The sequence below is a fragment of the Saccostrea echinata genome, unplaced genomic scaffold (genome assembly GCF_033153115.1).
Source record: "Saccostrea echinata isolate AGI-Se365-2 ecotype Australia unplaced genomic scaffold, CSIRO_AGI_Sech_v1 ptg000009l, whole genome shotgun sequence".
Lineage (NCBI taxonomy): Eukaryota > Metazoa > Mollusca > Bivalvia > Ostreida > Ostreidae > Saccostrea > Saccostrea echinata.
The window spans coordinates 26,330,294-26,348,969 of record NW_026889758.1 but is presented as its reverse complement, the minus strand read 5'-3'; the positions used below and the strand labels follow the sequence as shown (position 1 = coordinate 26,348,969).

General features: G+C 33.3%; 1 protein-coding gene across 1 annotated transcript in view; it reads left to right on the top strand.

Moving 5' to 3' along the window:
* LOC133182595 (uncharacterized) overlaps positions 1-10,488 on the top strand; it is a 45,184-nt gene extending 34,696 nt beyond the window's left edge. The window contains exons 12-25 of the mRNA XM_061317443.1: positions 687-885; positions 3,072-3,916; positions 4,070-4,187; positions 6,181-6,363; positions 6,447-6,483; positions 6,602-6,919; positions 7,667-7,809; positions 7,967-8,165; positions 8,350-8,469; positions 8,878-9,032; positions 9,125-9,259; positions 9,904-10,018; positions 10,134-10,227; positions 10,353-10,488. Coding sequence (XP_061173427.1) covers positions 687-885; positions 3,072-3,916; positions 4,070-4,187; positions 6,181-6,363; positions 6,447-6,483; positions 6,602-6,919; positions 7,667-7,809; positions 7,967-8,165; positions 8,350-8,469; positions 8,878-9,032; positions 9,125-9,259; positions 9,904-10,018; positions 10,134-10,227; positions 10,353-10,488 — 2,797 coding nt within the window. The remainder of the gene's footprint in view (positions 1-686; positions 886-3,071; positions 3,917-4,069; positions 4,188-6,180; positions 6,364-6,446; positions 6,484-6,601; positions 6,920-7,666; positions 7,810-7,966; positions 8,166-8,349; positions 8,470-8,877; positions 9,033-9,124; positions 9,260-9,903; positions 10,019-10,133; positions 10,228-10,352) is intronic.
* The last annotated feature ends 8,188 nt before the right edge of the window (positions 10,489-18,676 follow it).

Sequence of the window (18,676 nt, the reverse complement as noted above, 5' to 3'; positions counted from 1 at the left end):
CAAATTTAGACCTATACTCGGCACTCAGGGCCATTGAGCAGTGAGGGTTCTTTATCGTGCCAACGCCTACCGTGATACGGGACCTCGGTTTTTAAGGTCTCATCCGAAGGACCCCGCAACTTTCAGTTTAAAGAGCCGAGCGTTTGGCGAAGGAACAGTTGCTATCAATTTTTCATCTACTTAGGTCAGTAGCGGTCGTAATTTGAACAGCGAGTGCTCTACCGACTGAGCTACCGTGACGGTCTTCAAAGACGAAGAGAGTTAAAAATATGGGGTTAAAAAAAGTACTGAAGCACTAATATTTTGTAAATAGTCTGCATGGTAATAATGATAAATGGGGGACAGATTAGAACTTACTTTGTGAGTTGTTACTGAATACTAGCCTAATTATTTCGTTAATCTTGATCACCTATTTCTCTTATTTTTTGGCAACAAAGCTTCATCTATCAGTTTATTTTATTCTCTATGGATCCTGTAAATTGTTGTATTATACTTAGGTGACCGTTCAGGCCCTTGGGCCTCTTCTTTCAAATAAATCTTGTGTTAAGCCATCTTATGTAATACTTCAGTTTTCTTTTAAATTGTTCTGCAAACAAGTTGGAAAAGATGAAGATTTCATGATTTGGTCACCAATGCGGACAGTCTTTTGAAATGATAAAAACTAATAAAGAATACATTGTTTACAGTTTAACGATCTCTGTAATTGTTACAAATGGAGGATACAGAAAGCTAAAGAGACAGTCGACTACATATACGGATACGTTCATTGGACAAAAGTCAACAAAGGCAACAAGATTCAGATTTGACTTTGTCAGCCCTCGTCATTGTGCTATTAATAACAATTGCTCGTCAAGACCATTCAGTGTTTCAGAAGACATTACGAAGGTAGTCCATAAAGTCATAAAATCATAATACTGAATCATTTTTACATGTAATAAATGTTTCGTCTTTTAATATTTAAAGATATTAATATTAGTTTCGTACCCAAACTATCAAATAGCATGAAAGGAGTAATTTACTTATTAATAGGGTGATTTAAAGAAAAATAAATGATTGTAAGTAACAATTAAAACCAAGTTAAAGTAATATTATTAATTTTTAGGTCACCTGAGTCACTCAGGTGACCTATTGCTATCCGTTTTGTCCGGCGTCGTGCATTAACATTTAAACATTTTCAGCTTCTTCTCTGAAACCGCTTAACCAATTTCAACCAATTTTAACATATAGCATCTATGGGTGAAGGGGGACAAAAATTGTGAATTTCATGGTCCCTGCCCCCCTGGGGCCTGAGGGGTGGGGCTAAAACCACCAAAATTAATACAATCTTTAAAAATCTTCTACTTTACTCCTGGATATCAAGCAGTCAAACTGTTGGCATGATTGTAATAAGTATTGAGCCCTCTACCAAAATTGTGAAACTCATAGCCCCAGGGTCAGGGGTTCTGGTGCTAGGATGGGGCTATATAGATCATATAGTGAAAGTGCATTATTTCTTTGAAAATCCTCTTCTCTGCTCCTGGGTATTAGACAAACTAACTAACTAAGTACATAGTTATGTTGAGCAGGACTGCCTCTTCCAAAATTGTGAATTTCATGGCCCCTGGGTCAGGGGTTCTGGTGTTAGGGCGGGGCACTATTGATTATATAGTGAAAATGCATTAATTCTTTGAAAATCTTCTGCTCTACTCCTGGGTATTAAATAAACTAACCAAGTACATAGTTATGATGAGCAAGACTGCCTTTTTCAAAATTGTGAATTTCATGGACCCAGGGTCAGGGGTTCTGTTGTTAGGGCAGGGCTCTATTGATTATATTGTGAAAATGCATTAAATCTTTGAAAATCTTCTTCTCTACTCCTGGGTATAAAATAAACTCACTAAGTACATAGTTATGATGAGCATGTCTGCCTTTTCCAAAATTGTGAATTTCATGGCCCCTGGGTCAGGGATTCTGGTGTTAAGGCTGGGCTCCATTGATTATACAGTGAAAATGCATTAAATCTTTGAAGATCTTCTTCTCTGCTCATGGGTATTAAATAAACTAAGTACATAGTTATGATGAGCAAGAGTTCCTCTTCAGAAATTGTGAATTTCATGGCCCCTGGTTCAGGGGTTCTGGTGTTAGGGCGGGGCTCTATTGATTATATAATGAAAAATGTATCAATTCTTTGAAAATCTTCTTCTCTGCTCTTGGGTATTATTTAAACAAAGGAAGTGCATGGTTATGATAAGCAAGAATACCTCTTCGAAAATTATGAAATTCATGTCCCCTGGGTCAGGAGTTCTGGTGAAAAGGGGGGAGTCTATTGATCATATAGTGAAAATTCATAAATTCTTTCAAAATATTTTTTTTACTCCTGGTTATAAAGCATAGAAACAATTTTAAAGTTATGTTGAGTAAGGATGCTTTTTACAAATTTTTTAAAACTATTGGTCCCAGGGGTTCTGTCTGGGAGGGGGGGGGTTCTATTGATAATATAGTGAAAATGGGTAAATTCTTTGAAAATCTTCAACTACATGTAATTGCATAGTTATGATGATGAGGGTACCTCTTCCAAATTTGTAAATTTCATGACCCTGGGTCATGGGTTCTGGTGTTAGGGTAGGGCTGTGTTAAATAGTAAAAATGCATTGTTTCTTTGAAGATCTTCTCTGCTCCTGTGTATATTGGAGGCAAACAGAGTAAAAAGTTAATAATAAGCAAGGGTATTTTTACCAGAATTTTGAACATCTGGACCATTTAGTCAAGTGTTCTGGTCCTGGCCAGGGCTCTATTAATTTGTATTCTACTGAGTGAAGTTATTTCCCTTTGCCATTCACCTTTGATAATTAATCACTGTAGATAATGTATTTGAAATGTTAATAGAATAAGAGAATTATGCAAGAACATTTATTGTATAATACAAAAAGTACTTTCTTAGTCTTAGATACTAGAACAATTCTTTTGTTGATCTTAATCGTACCATTTTTCTTGCTTTTTTGCAACAAAGCTTCATTTATCAGTTTATGGATCCTCTAAATTGTTGTACTCAGGTGACCGTTAAGGCCCTTGGGCCTCTTGTTTTTACCTAGAATCCTTTATATTTCACATGGGATGGATGGACTGATGAGATGTCAGGAATTCACGGCTTTTCCATTCAGGAATATCTGTTAAAACCTGATCAGAGATTACAGCCAAATTTAACAGAACCAGACCCTTGGAAAGCCAGAAATATATTTAAACTGGATAAGAACACACGATCTTTTACACGTACTCCATCTGAGCCAGGCATGTATTCCTATATTTTGAATGTCATGGACTCCGCCAATAACACCGAATTTGCGAGAAGCCTTGTTTTGTATGACCCATTGTCAGAAGTGACTTTGTCTACCATTAACAACATATCGAACTTTAAAGTCACGAGTGGAGTAACAGAGACTAACTTCACTTGGCAAGACAATCTAATAAAAAATGTGGAAGTGACATGGAAGAATCATTTCAGAAACAGCTTTCTCGAAGACAATAAACTTTTACTTCCAGTGAGCCCATATAAAAATTATGATTTTTATACTCAGAAAAGTAAACTTGTCTTAAATAAACTAGATGACTATGATGGAAACAGAACATTAAAAGGAATACAAAATGTGCATGGCATCGTAAGATTCGATTATGCGTTTAGAAATGCCGATCAAGGCAACAGTAATCCCACTCACTGGAATATCGTCGACAACATGTTCTCCGAGACTCAGACCGTAAACTTCAGCAGAAGAGATGGTGACGGAATATATTTCTGGGTTAAAGCAACTGATGCATTGGGAAACACTAAAAGTGACATGACTCAAATTTATTTTGATTCCACTCCACCAAGGGAACTGACTGAAGCTAGTGTTTTGTTTATGCCAAATACCAACGTAACTACTTATCACTTTTCAAGTCGGTACGTCATCCATATTGTGGTTATAAGAATATGTTTGAAAATTAAACATTTTTTTAGAGAAGCTTAAAATACGGAACTTAATAATGATACTTCTAAAAGATTGAATCTCTTCTTTTTTCGTATACTTAAAATTGGCACTTTTATATCTTAAAGCTTGCATGTCATAACTAGTGACGAAGACAGTGGAATCTATAGAATAAACTGGAAACTAATTTCAAACAACAGTGGAATAGTTTTTAAGTCAGGATATATAGAAGGAAATCAAACAAAGGTATGTTTTTATAATTTTATTTTATTTTTTTTTTTTTTTTTCATAAATTGGAAATATGCTGAAACTATAACTGTGTGTAAACTGTACTTGAAAAAGCCATATTCAACATGTTTTTTTAAAAGTCTAAACAACTTGTGCACAGTGAGTGTCAGTGGGGTGGGTATATGACCTGTGTTTGTATATAGGAGAAAATTTACGAAAATAAAGCATCACAAAAAATCTATACAACTTTTATTTATTTTTTTTTTTTTTTGGACTTCAGAATCAACTCTTCATCTTAGCTATAACAACACGATAATGTGATTCATAATAGTGGTCCTTTTTTTTAAATTATACCTGTACTAGTTTTATGCTTTTGCTCTGAAATGATGATCATTGCATTTAAGTCACTTATCAGATGTACACATGTAGGCCTTAAGTCGAGTAACTCGAGTATATATACAATTGTTTAACAGCAAACAACTAGATAGATCAAAAAAGGAAAAGGCGTTTTATCAACCCCTTAACAGGTTAGGAATATATCCCAAATAGAATAACAAACCCCTGCTGGGGTACTACTAATTACGTGTTTTTTATCACGAAGGGCTATTTTTATATCAGAAGTTTTAACAAAGAAATAAAAATTGATCATGAAAATATACGACTAATGCTGTAATTATGATCGTAGCGATGATTTAGGTGCCCGAGGAGAACAATATTTGCCAAGCCCGAAGGGCGAGGCGAATACCATACTTTTAAGATTGCAAAATCGTACTGATCTTTAAAAACAGCAATCAAAATAATATAGAAAAAGAAAATGTTATATTCACCTTAAAGTCGGGTGCATGTGAAATAACATTTCTTATGTAAAAAGTAAAGATAACGAACAATGATCGATCTCAAAAAAATCCATAAAGGATACAAATAAGTGAAGAGGACAGAAAACACGGACCCCAGGAAATTCCAGAGGTGAGATCAGGTGCCTAGGAGGAATAAGCATCCCCTGTTCATAATTGTATCAATTTGGAACGCGGGTATGTTAAGGCTACACCCAGAGATATACTACTTGCCTCTACAATATGACGTCATAGTAAGCTGTATGACGTGAAGTTTAGAAATAATGATTTCTTAATATCTATATTTAAAGTTTAATTTCAGGTCTAAGAAACGAATGGAATCACTCAAAAACATAATATAAACAAAATCATGTCGTTTTTGGGTGGTATAAACAGCTAAGTATTTATCACGGGGGTTAAATACCAAACCCATGACGTCATAACTATTGATCAAATATATAAAAAGAATTGAATCATCCCCGGGGCAGTGTTGAACTTTTTACTTTTTCATTAAGGCAATTTTTCTATTTATAGACGTCACGTGATGACGTCGTAGTGGAGTGCTTCTTTCAGCCTAAAACTCAATGACGTCTATACAATAGATAATTATAGTAAATATTTTATCTATGGCTTTTCCGATTTATCAATGTTACATTTTACCAAAACAGTCTAAATTCGCCGAAATATTATCTGGGTACTGCCTTTACATACCTGCGAAGTTCTGTTCAATTTTTTTTTTTTAAAAGAATGATATGTTCACCTGGAAGGTCGAATGCAGGGGGTCATAACTTTTCATAACCGATTGTATCAATCTGGCATTTTTCGATTTTTTTTCCAAATGCAGAAAAAATGATGGTATGTTAAACTGTGAACAAGTGAACAAAACTTAGTATGTTTCTACAATGTTCGAACTAAGCCTGGCAGCGAATTAGGAATCACCCAATCATATAATAAAACAATTTTTTTTGCATTAGTTCTTCATGGCACCATTCAACAATAAAATTTTATGTTATATCTTTTCTATTTTGAATATTGCCTCAACATTATATATATTGCATATGCAAGTTCTTTGAAATACAAAAAAGTTAAATACTACAAATATTCTACTTGCATATTTCTTTTTCTCGAATTGACTTACCTGATGCATAATTAATAAACAATTATCATATCTTTTCAAGTTTGATCCTGGAATCAGGGAAGGATACAGAATTCCCAAGGGAGACATCTATTACTACAGTCATTTCCTAGATATAGATAACTGTTGGATGGTAGTAGCGAAAGAAAACTATATAACAGAATATGTGATGCTTGAATTGACTGTGTACAATATGGCAATGAAATCCACTGTGTACAACCATACTGTAAGTATTTGTATCAGAAAACTTTCAATTTTAAAAAGGCACCTCTAACTTTACGTTAATAATCAAAACATTTATAAATTTAGATTTCTGACTTGCCTTCACTGAATGGAATGGATCAATGTAAGTATTAGACAAATTCATACGCTTATGCTTATATACATATTGGCCTTACCTGAGTCATACATTTAAAATGCACATTGTAAATGACTTTAAAATTGCATTCTTTCTTATTTAAAAGATTCAGGTCCCATGAATTTACATGTAGCAGCAACTTATGACAATGGAGTGCGCTTAAAATGGACCGTTGCACCAAGTTGCTACAGCAAAACCAATATTGTTGTAAAATACCGTTCATCCGATGGTCGAACGTTTACTAAATATATTAACACAAAAGCGGATTGGTTCGATCTTACTGGTTTGAATTCAGAGACCAGCTACAACCTCTCATTTGTCACGGAATATGGAGATGAAACAAGCGATCCAATATTTTTATCTTTTAAAACAAAAGAATCGCCCACTGCTCTTACTGGAGGGGCAGTTGCTGGAATATCTATCGGTAAATTATATATATATATATATATATATATATATATATATATATATATATATATATATATATATATATATATATATATATATATATATATATATATAATATTACTTACATATTTTGCCACAGAGATATAACAGTGATTTATAAACATTGATAAACAGGTGCTAGACAGGTGCTTTACAACAAAATTGGGAAAAAATGATGACCGTACAGGAGTTATATTTAATTTTGCTTGAGAGTAGAATTTTTCCTCTTTCTAAAATATTCAAACACAAATTTTACGAGTTTTTAAGATAATATACGAGTCGGAATTTAGCAGTTCAATTAGTTTTTTCATACTAGATCTTGCATAAAAAATATTTTTTAACATTTTTTTTCTCAGCGCAACTAAAATTTACAAATTGAGACAAGCTGATATTAATTTCGTCTTGTATTTCAATTGACATCCATTAAATGTACACTAAATATACATTTTCGTTCACTTGCAAGACATTTGCTCTCATATATATATATATAGAGAGAGAGAGAGAAACAAGCGCCAACAATGTTAGTAATTCAAAACAATGAATTGTTTTGGAATGTAAAACGTCAGAAGAAGTAATGAAAGCGCTTGCGTTTTACTAACTTTGTTGCCTTGTTATTTATTTTCATATTGATTACTGGAGACTGTAATATTTCTTTTAATTGTTGGATGATATATTCTCGTTAACTGATACTTTATTTTACTGGCTATGCATTTTGCATCTCTAGTCTTTCTCCTTTTGATCGGCGGGGTAATCTTTATGGTGGTTCTATGGCGCATGGGGCGATTATCTTTAGTTAGAAATGAAATACAACGCCGGGTAACAGTTGTTCGAACAAGAATTAACAATCGTTTTTCCAATGCACATGAAGTAAGTCATTTATCTTAGTATTTGATAGAGATCAATTTTACAGTTTTAAATTAAAAGCATGTAGAGTGTAAAGAAAATATTTATGTCTATGTTTTACATCACTTGTAAAGAAATGAACACTAACTGATGATGGAACTGTATTTTCTATTGATTTTAGAATCCAACATACGATGATGACATTTACATTTATGGTCATATGGAATTCAATGAGTCGGATAGTTGGATTTTACCAGCTTCGTCAATTGTTTTTGAATCTCTAATAACAACAGGTCGATTTGCTGATATATACAGAGCTATGTACAGGCCCAAAGGAAATCGAGAGGAAAGAGGAATTGTCGTGGCGAAAACGTTAAAAAGTGATCGATATGATATTTCTTTTATAATGTGATTCTGATGCCTGAATTGATTATTATATCACGGAAATTATATTCACTTTGAGAATATCATCAAAACCATATTTTCTTCACAAGATTTGAACGTTAACTAGAGATGCGCGTACGAAAGTTAGAAAAGATTTGTAAATATTTTTTTTTCTTAAAGGTGGTTACTCGGAAGAAAACGCTCTAATGATGAGGGCAAAAATAAATTTCTTTGGGAAAGAAGTTGGAGAACATCAAAATATCCTCCTTTTCATTGGGGCCGTGGTGGACAATAGAGCAAGTAAGAAACAAAATTAAATTTGATATTCATGAAGAGACAGGTGAATATGTTGAAGTACAATGATAATTGTGGTCGCCCGCGTGGCACAATGGTTAGAGCGTCTGCTCTAGAGTCGCGGCGCAAGGAGTTGATCCTTACGTCGCGGGTTCGAATCCCATTGTGGGACGTGGAGACCGGTCCTTCGGATGAGACCGTATAAACCGAGGTCCCGTGTCGCAGTAGGTGCTGGCACGAAAAAGATCCCTCACTGCTCAATGGCCGTAAGTGCCGAGTATAGGACAAAATTTTTAGCTCTCCACCGGCAAGTGGTCGCGTCTCCATATGAATGAGAAATTCTAGAGAGGGACGTTAAACAATATACAAACAAACAAAAATAATAATTGTGCTTCCATCGTCTTTTTTGAATAGTTGGACCATACATGATACTTGAATTCTGTGAAAAAGGACAACTTAGAGATTGGTTATTGCAGCAAAAGAATGCTACAACTGAGGATACGGTTGAACAATTGTACCGTATTACATATGGTATATCCAAAGGAATGTGTTACCTTGAAACAAAACAGGTTGATATTACATTAATATTTGGCTTTCATTTAGGAATATAATTATTAATGGCTCAATGTTATGTATATCATATCTAAAGTTTGATTTCTAGATTGTACATAAGAAACTCGCAGCAAGAAACGTATTGCTCACCGATGAACTAGAGCCCAAGATTTATGGCTTTGGTCCAGAACCCCTGCAGAAAGAGGACAATGATGCAGATGGGGACATAAAATCTGATGAAAAGGTACTTTACTGCTTTCCTTATATTTTGCTTTGATTAGGTTTGGATTGTGACGTTACTGAGAAATGCAACGCAAGTTTGTCAATAAACTGGATAACAACAAACAAGGATCAAGATATTGTACTGAAATTTCAGAAGTACATCGCATCGTATTTACATTGTATTTCGTCATTTCAAAATGGACTAAAATACTCTCGCAGAATACTTAGAGCACTTGAGAAGGGAAGTTTAGAGTTTGATAAGCAATTTACATTAATCTACGATTAAATTGTCTTCCACATTAAGATACGTAAAAGCTACAAATCGACGCGACAGTAATGAAGTGAGTTCAAAAACTACAAGGCATCAAAAATACAAGTTTAAAAAGTTCCATAATATTAATATGTTGTACAGAATGTGTTTGTTTCCATAAAGATCGAGTTTACTAAAAAAAAAATGCTGATGAAAAAACAAATATAGAAAAAAATCTAAATATGGTCTACTAGAATTTGTACACCTATCAATTCTTAATTTGATGCCCTTTTTAATGAGAATGTGAATGAAACACTATCTTTGCAAAGTTATTACGCACTCTTATAATTTGAAACCGTTCTTCAAAATGTATGTTTTCTAGCTATTTACTTGTATATATTTACCTGCTGCTAAAGGAACGCATTCCAATAAAGTGGACAGCACCAGAATGTCTGACTTCAATGAAAAACTCGACAACTAAAAGTGATGTATGGTCCTTTGGTATTGTGGTTTGGGAGATATTCAGCCTTGGTATGAAAGCGTCTAATTTTTTTTAGTAGAATATCAATGATAATCGAAAACTTGTATTAGATAATATTATTTATTTCTTTTTTATTTAGTTCAGAAATTTAAAATATATTTGTAGGGGATAGTCCATATCCAGGAATGCGAAGTCGACAGATTCAAGAGGAAGTAAAAAATGGTCATAGAATGAAAAAACCCGAATTTGCCAATGACTTGTTCGTATAAAAAGCTATATTTTCTATCAGAGCTGTCTATAATTATCAGCATATTTGACGTAATTGAAATTGCTTGATTTTTTGATGAAATGTATTCTGATTGTATAAAAATACATAACTTTCAGCTACTGCAAACTAATGATACGATGCTGGCAAGCCAAACCTAAACAGAGACCAACATTCAAAGAAATTATGGGAGACATAGGGCAAACATTTGGATCCGCACCATCAGATGAATGTTACTATTACTCTGAAAAATAAAGAATGCACATGAATGAGTTTCCTCTTTCAGAAATTTTAACATAAAATTGTATATGTGCGGATGTTTACAATTAAATACTTAAGTTGTGTAAAAATATCAGTATATCTGATTAATCATTTGAATCTTAAAAATGAAATTCTGTGAAATATTGTTGAGATACAGCTATATCAGATAAAAGAACACATCGTTTATTAATATGTGTTAATAGAATTAAGGAGGTTGGATCCTGCTATCAAAATTATAAAGGATGTTTTGTTAAAGTATATTTTTATAAATTCGCACTTTTGGCGCTATATACGGGGCATTTAATATGACCATTTTGACAGTAATTGCGTCTTAAATATAATTAACGTTTTCGAAGGTTTTCCTCAGTGTATCTGAATAATTTATGGGACCAAATACAATATTCTTCTATCTTGCATAGACACATTAAAAATTGATTACAAAAAAAAAAGAAATCAAATTACTTCGCATAATCATTTATTTGACCTTTCTGCACCCTAATGTCATTCAAAATTTAACAAGCAATAAAATTATTTAAAATTATAATATAGTCGAATGATGACTGAGGTTTTTAGGTCACCTGAGTTTACTCAGGTGACCTATTGCTATCTGTTTTCGTCCGTCGTGCGTTAACATTTAAACATTTTCAGCTTCTTTTCTGGAACCACTGAACCAATTTCAACTAAATTTGGCATATAGCATCTGTATGTGAAGGGGAGTAAAAATTGTGAAATTCATGACCCCTTCCCCCCTGGGGCCTGAGGGGTGGAGCTAAAACCATCAAAATTAATGCAATCATTAACAATCTTCTTCTTTACTCCTGGACATCAAGTAGGCAAACTGTTGGCATGAATGTAATAAGCATTGAGCCCTCTACCTAAATTGTGAAATTTGTGGCCCCAGGGTCAGGGTTTCTGGTGCTAGGGTGGGGATCTGTTGAATATGTAGTGAAAATGCATTATTCTTAAAAATCTTCTCCTCTGCACTTGGGTATTAAGGAAACAAACAATATGCATAGTTATGATGAGGAAAGGTGTCTCTTCTAAAATTGTGAATTTCATGGCCCCTGGGTCAGGGGTTCTGGTGTTAGGGCGGGGATCTAATGATTATATAGTGAAAATGTATTAATTATTCAAAAATCTTCTCCTCTGCTCCTGGGTATTAAGCCGATGAACTAAGTACATAGTTACGATGAGAAAGAGTACCTCTTCCAAAATTGTGAATTTCATGGCCGAAGGGTCAGGGATTCTGGTGTTAGGATGGGGCTCTGTTGAATATATAGTGATAATGCATTATTTCTTTAAAAAGCTTCTTCTGTGTTCTTGGATATTATGAAAACAAAATAAATACATAGTTATGATGATGAAAGGTGCCTCTTCCAAAATTTTGAATTTCATGGCCCCAGGGTCAGGGGTTCCGGTGTTAGGGCAGGGTTCTGTTGAATATATAGTGAAAATGCATTATTTCTTCTAAAAATCTTCTCTGATCCAGGGCAAACAAACTGAATGCATAGTTATGATGAATAAGGGTGCCTATTCCTATATTGTGAATTTCAAGGCCCCTGGTCAGGGGTTCTGGTTTTAGGGCGGGGCTCTAATGATTACATAGTAAAAATGCAATAATTCTTTGACAATCTTCTCCTTTTCTCCTGAACTAGGAGCCGATGAACTAAGAGTATAGTTATGATATGTAAGGGTGCCTGTTCCAAAATTGTGAAATTCATGGTCCCTGGGTCAGGGGTTCTAGTGTAAGGGCGGGGCTCTGTTGAATATATGGTGAAAATGCATTTTTTCTTTAAAAATCTTTTTACTTGATCCTGGGTATTTAGCAAACAAACTGATGCATAGTTATGATGAGTGCCTCTTCCAAAATTATGAATGAATTTCATGGCCACTGGGTCAGGGGTTCTGGTGTTAGTGTGGGGCTTTAATGATTACATAGTAAAAATGCAATAATTCTTTGAAAATCTTCTTTTCTCCTCGGTATTAAGCTGATGAACTAACAGTATAGTTATGATATGTAAGGATGCCTCTTCCAAAATTGTGAATTTTATGGCCCCTGGGTCCTGGTTCTGGTGTTAGGGCAGGGCTCTAATGATTTCATAGTGAAAATACATTAATTCTTTGAGAATCCTCTGCTCTCTTTTTGGGTATTAAGTAAGCTGACTAAATGTAAAATTATGATGAGCAAGTGTGCCTCTTTCGAAATTGTGAATTTCATGGCCTCTGGTTTAAAACATGAATCCAATTTAATTGTGGCGAAGTTGTTTCATGATACTCATGTGACCTATAAGGCCCGTGGGCCTCTTGTTTTTCATACTAGTTGATAGGCCATTATTTACACATTGATTTGTCTACAATTTTTTCCGTTTGCCTGATCATGACAAGGAGCAAACGGAGAATGTGACCGGTCGAAAGGGGAGGCTTACTCTTCCGTGGCACCTGATTTCCCTAGACTTTCAAAATATATTTGATAGATTGGTCACACATGATGACAGAATTCATATTATTTAATTTGATAATTATATAATTCGGGACCAGCAAAAAAATACCTCATTGCACAAACATACTGAGGTGTGAGGCCTGCATAGAAAAATAGGAATCCAAACTTAACAGTACTGTAAATACTTTGAAATTTTAAAAAAATGATCATTTTCTTCTTATCTTTTCGCAAAAAAATATAATTCCTCACAATGCTTTTTCTATGAAATTTAATCGTAGGTTTTTAATTGAATACTCTTAACTTGACAGAATCTAAATTTATTTTAAAAACTAAACTAAGATGCAAAATTTTAGAAAGACGTTCTTCTCAAAAAACGCGGGATTCAACCTCCTTAATATAGGTCGATCTTTGTTTATTGCCATAGGAATTATTCAATTTAAAATATTTCTTTAATTAAGGCACATAATAAACAGCAGAATTTTTTCCTTATCACAAATATGCATGACAATGTATATCTTGGTGTCAATATATTTGATTTTTGGACATGTTCATTCATCGATTTAGGTTGAAAATGGATATTGATTGCTTGATTAACATTGCTCATTTACATTTAAAATAATGTCATTGCTTTGCTCGCTAAAATATGTTGAGTAACGTTCGCGGTTTACCTGGGACGATTACTCTACATACATGTAAAATTTATGTAAAATACATAAATTATAACTGTAAGGTTAATAACCGTTCGCGGTATACCCGGAACGGCCATATTTATGCTTATTAATAGTATATGTATAATGCTTTCATGATGTTTGGTGCTGCTTCTTGTAATTTGGGGTCGCCCTTTACCCTTGGCGACCCCTTGCTGCTTTTAAAAATGCCAAGACCAACAATCGCCATTATAATTATAAACGTGTTTAAAATCATGTTTGTATTATTTGTATTATAATTATTTCCCTCTATATAAATAATGCCATTTTGCCTAGTATTTTTTATGTTGTTACTAGTAAAAATGATACTGATTGATGAATGTGAAAATTTTCTTTCCGGAAAAATTCACTTTTAACATGTATATAGAGGATATTCAATGTTTTGTAGATGAATATGACATTTATTTCACGAGTGGGACAGGATTTTTTTTTTATATATATTTTCACGGGTGCAAAGCACGAGTGAAAATTTTAAAAAAAAATCCTGTCTCACGAGTGAAATAAATTCCATATTCATCTACAAAACATTGAATTTTCTGTTTTTTACATTTTCTTAGATTTTTCCTTTGCCTCTGTCTTTTCGTAACACAGTGTCATAGGCTCTGACATCATAGTTAAGCGGTTGATACGTCATTGCTATAAGCGATTGCGAGATTGAAAAACGTTGTAAACATGGATTTTTAACTCATTACTTTATCTTATAACAGGCCAGTAATTTTTTTTGGAAGAAAAAACACTCTTCGTGAAGGGAAGGAAAATTGTAAGTTTTGCCGCACTTCTGATGTTCTCACACTGTGAGAATACCATTTTGATACCCTTTCACATTGTGTCAGAATATCACTTTTATTCAGTATATAAATTACAGTATTTCACTGTTGAAAATGTAATAAATCGAGATATTATTCATTTACCAGCATGCCAGTTAGAAATTTTATGAACATCAAATCGAAAAAACTTGAATGCCTACAGTGCAGGAAACTAATTTTGTTACAGCATCGATGCTGATTTGAATGCTTCCTTTGCTTGCTGATTTGAATGCTTCCTTTGCTTGCTGATTTAATGCTAGTAATCCTTATCCTGATGCTGTTTTATAATTAGGTCAATGCTACCGGAAGTAGCATCATGCTACCGGAAGTAGATAATGAAATTCAGCATTGCCGTTTAAGGCAATAAAAGTGCCTTTTACAATTATTTGATCATAATATCTTGCTATGTATCAATAATGTGAATACTTTATGCAATATTCTTTCTTTCTTTTTTAATTTTTTACTGAATTAAAACTCATTGATTTTCTGATGCTAGTAGGATAATGCTGATTTTATGTAGGTCAATGCTGGTTTCATCCTTTGCTTGCTGATGCTGATCCTGGTAATGCTGTTTTTTAAATGCTGATGCTGATGCTTGCTCGATCCTGATGCTACTAATGCTTATGCTGGTTTATTAGTTCCCTGCACTGTACCTGTGACATCATCCCGATTAATAAGAGAAAATTTCTAAGCTATGCTTTTGTGTTGCATAAAATTGATACAATACTGTAACTCGTTTCAAAACATGTTCTAATAATACATGCAATACAAGATATCCTCGCTATATATATATATATATATATATATATATATATATATATATATATATATATATATATATATATATATATATATATATATATATATAAGGAATGAATTTAATAGCTACCCATTTTATACGGTATAAACTGGGTTGGGGCAGTTTATGCGAAGCGGTTTATAAAAAAAGTGTAAACTGTTCCAACCCAGTTTATACCGTATAAATTGGGTAGCTATTGAATTCATTCCTTATAAGAGGGTGTTGCAGAAACTCGCGATTATTCCCTATATCGAGAAGGATATTTAAATACCCACGTCGCCTGAAGAGTTATGTCTAAATATAGAAAAAGCTACATAGATGACTTTGTGTTTACGGCGAGTACTGGGGTATTTCCAGCTTGATATAGCAAAACACCTCACATTTTACGTTTATTTCATGCGTAGTTTTTCCTAACGTAGGAACCGATTGGCGACCTTTTAGTGAACGTTAACCTTTTTATTTTTTATTATATTTATTTTTACATGCATGTGTCACTATTGCTGTTTTATACGAGAAAGGTTTGAACAATAAAAAACATGCAATGGCCAGTGCACCTTGCACAGCATTTTGAAAGATAAACGGTACACAACGTCCTTGAATATTTTTTAAATAAATAAAACTGTGTCCCACAATCACACTGTTTATGCTACATCCAAGACATTCCATTTGTTTCAAATCAAATCTTGGCCACTAAATAATATACCAAAAATGAATCAAAATCAGTAAACTATGTAAAAAATAAATTATTTAAAACAATAATTTATTTTTCAAGACATCGCCTTTCAACTAAATAATAGCATTCTGTCATTAGTTTTAGGTCACAGTATCAAGGAAAACAATTTAAATCTGCATGCGTTTAAAATATTATTAGTACTCATTAACTTCTTGACATTCTCTCTCACTCTCTCTCTCTTTCCCTCGCTCTCTTAAAATAGATATTTTATTGCACCTCCATACATGAAAAAAGTGAAGGAAAAAAAATGCAAAAAGACCCATTCCAGTATTCGAACCCATTCTCAGGTAAAATAATTCGTTAGGAGTCCACCAGCATAACCACTAGACCATTTCAGACACTATTTATCTATACGTTATTTTATGTACACATTTTACATTTCGTATGGATAATAATTTTTATTCAATTTTTGTGTTTTTTTCAAAAATATGCCTCTTTGAAACAAAAATCGGAAATGGCAGTTTTGAAGAAAATTCCTGTCTCTTTGTGCATATATCAAATTCATTCTGTTTCAAGGAGGCAATTTTTCAGAACAACGGGGATTCCCTATTTAAAAAACAGAAAATCTGATATATTTTGCTGTGTGACTAATTTACACTTCATTTAATGGCAAATTGGAAGTCAATATGCAGCTTCCAAATATTGTTCTACATTGTGCTGTATATACCGTTGTATCTGAAAAAAAAATAACATAGTTTTCAGTAACTTAAAATTCTTCTTTTAATCTGCTACACATTTAGGGAAAATAACAATAGAACTGCAACATCCTCTTTAATTTTCATTCATTTGGTGTAAGAAAAAAAGATAATTGTCCTTAAAAAATGACTTCAATTTGTACAAAATTTGAATGTAACGTCAGGCGGATCGATACGTTTTTTGACGCAAGTCATTGTGACGTAGGCAACCCATTTTCTAAAGTAAATTTTATATTATATTATTAAATTATATATATATATATATATATATATATATATATATATATATATATATATATATATATATATATATATATATATATATATATATATAGATTACTATAATACATGTACTTCAAATACTTTGATGTACTATAAAGATTTGGTAGTTTGCTCTGGCAATTGTATATATAATACTTTTATGGAATGTTGAGGGATTTAAGATCAAGAATATCTTCTAATTTCCAATAATAAATTTGCAAAAATGTGTGAATGTAAAAGTGTTGTTTCTTTAAAAACATCGATAAATATCACATTTGGCAAAAGCTTCGACATTTTGATTTACTTTGAGAAATATCAATTGAATTTTATGAAACTATGTTAGACTATACACACTATTACTCATAATAAATTTTTGTTATGGTAGAACTGTTGAGGTCGCAAACTTTATTTTAATTACTATCGGTTTTGTGATCCGTTATTAAAATAGCTATCGGTTTTGTGATCTGTTATATTTGTAAATTTTTTATACTCAGGTTAACCGTAAGTTTTGCTATAAAAAAGTACACGAGTGTTTTGCTATCAAAATATATGCATAGTATTAAGTTACTGGTATTTGGAGGGTAGTTGTGTTATATTGTTTATCATTGTCAAAGTACTCGAAGTGCTCAAGGAGTTGAACCAAACAATGATAACAATTATAGAAGTTTTAACAAAAGGCTGCCATACTTTACTCAATATTTATCTTGATACCTTTCTCAAGATTTATTTGATTCGTTACACTGTATATTTAAATAGAGAGAAATACTAGTGTGTTATTCCCTCTTAACCAAATTTATGGTTAATCTGAAAAATGGCAAAATTATAACATATCATCTCGTAAGATTGATTGATGTTGTTTAACGTCCCATTCCGAGAATTTTTCACTCTTACAGAGACGTCACTATATACCGGTGAAGGGCTTAAAATTTAGACCTATACTCGGCACTCAGAGTCATTGAGCAGTGAGGGTTCTTTATCGTGCCAACGCCTACCTTGACACGGGACCTCGGTTTTAAAGGTCTTATCCGAAAAACCTTCTAGTGCCGGGCGCTTGGCGAAGGAAAACAGTCAATACCTATGTTTACGTCTTAGGTTTGACGCGGCGCACGAGAATCGTACCCCGGCTTCCCGATTACGAGGCGAACGCCCTACCACTAGGCTACCATGACCGGTCATCTCATAAGAAAAAAAAGGAAATTTAGTTAAATAAATGCATAAAGGACCTCATAGCCTCACGTAAATTAAGAAATGAGCAAGGAATACATGAGCATGAGGACTACACAAGTAAAAGAAATATTCTTTAAGGTATAAATAAATTTCAGGTTTCACAAGGACACAAATTGTGTTTGACAAGTTTAAGTCACTCCATAGTCGATTCGATGCCAAGTGCAAGTTATTGGAGTCTTTCGATAACAAATGTTCGAGAAATCTTCGTTCACCAGTATGCTTGTGTAAATCTTTAAAAATATTAAAAACCTACTTTTTGTTAGAAACTTGAGTTCACAGTGGTTTGCTCATTTGGAAAGAATGAAAATTAATGCTTTCACTATCGCTATATAACCTTGACAAGGTGACCTGACCTTACACTACTTGAAATTTAAAAGTGCTTATTAACTTGAACATGTCGACCAGAAGCACCCCCAGCTAAATTGGTTTTTTTTTTAAATACTACCATATAAATTTAACAAGGCATGAAACTCGTCTTTATGTTTTCCGCTCAAGGGCACTTTCTCACTAACAG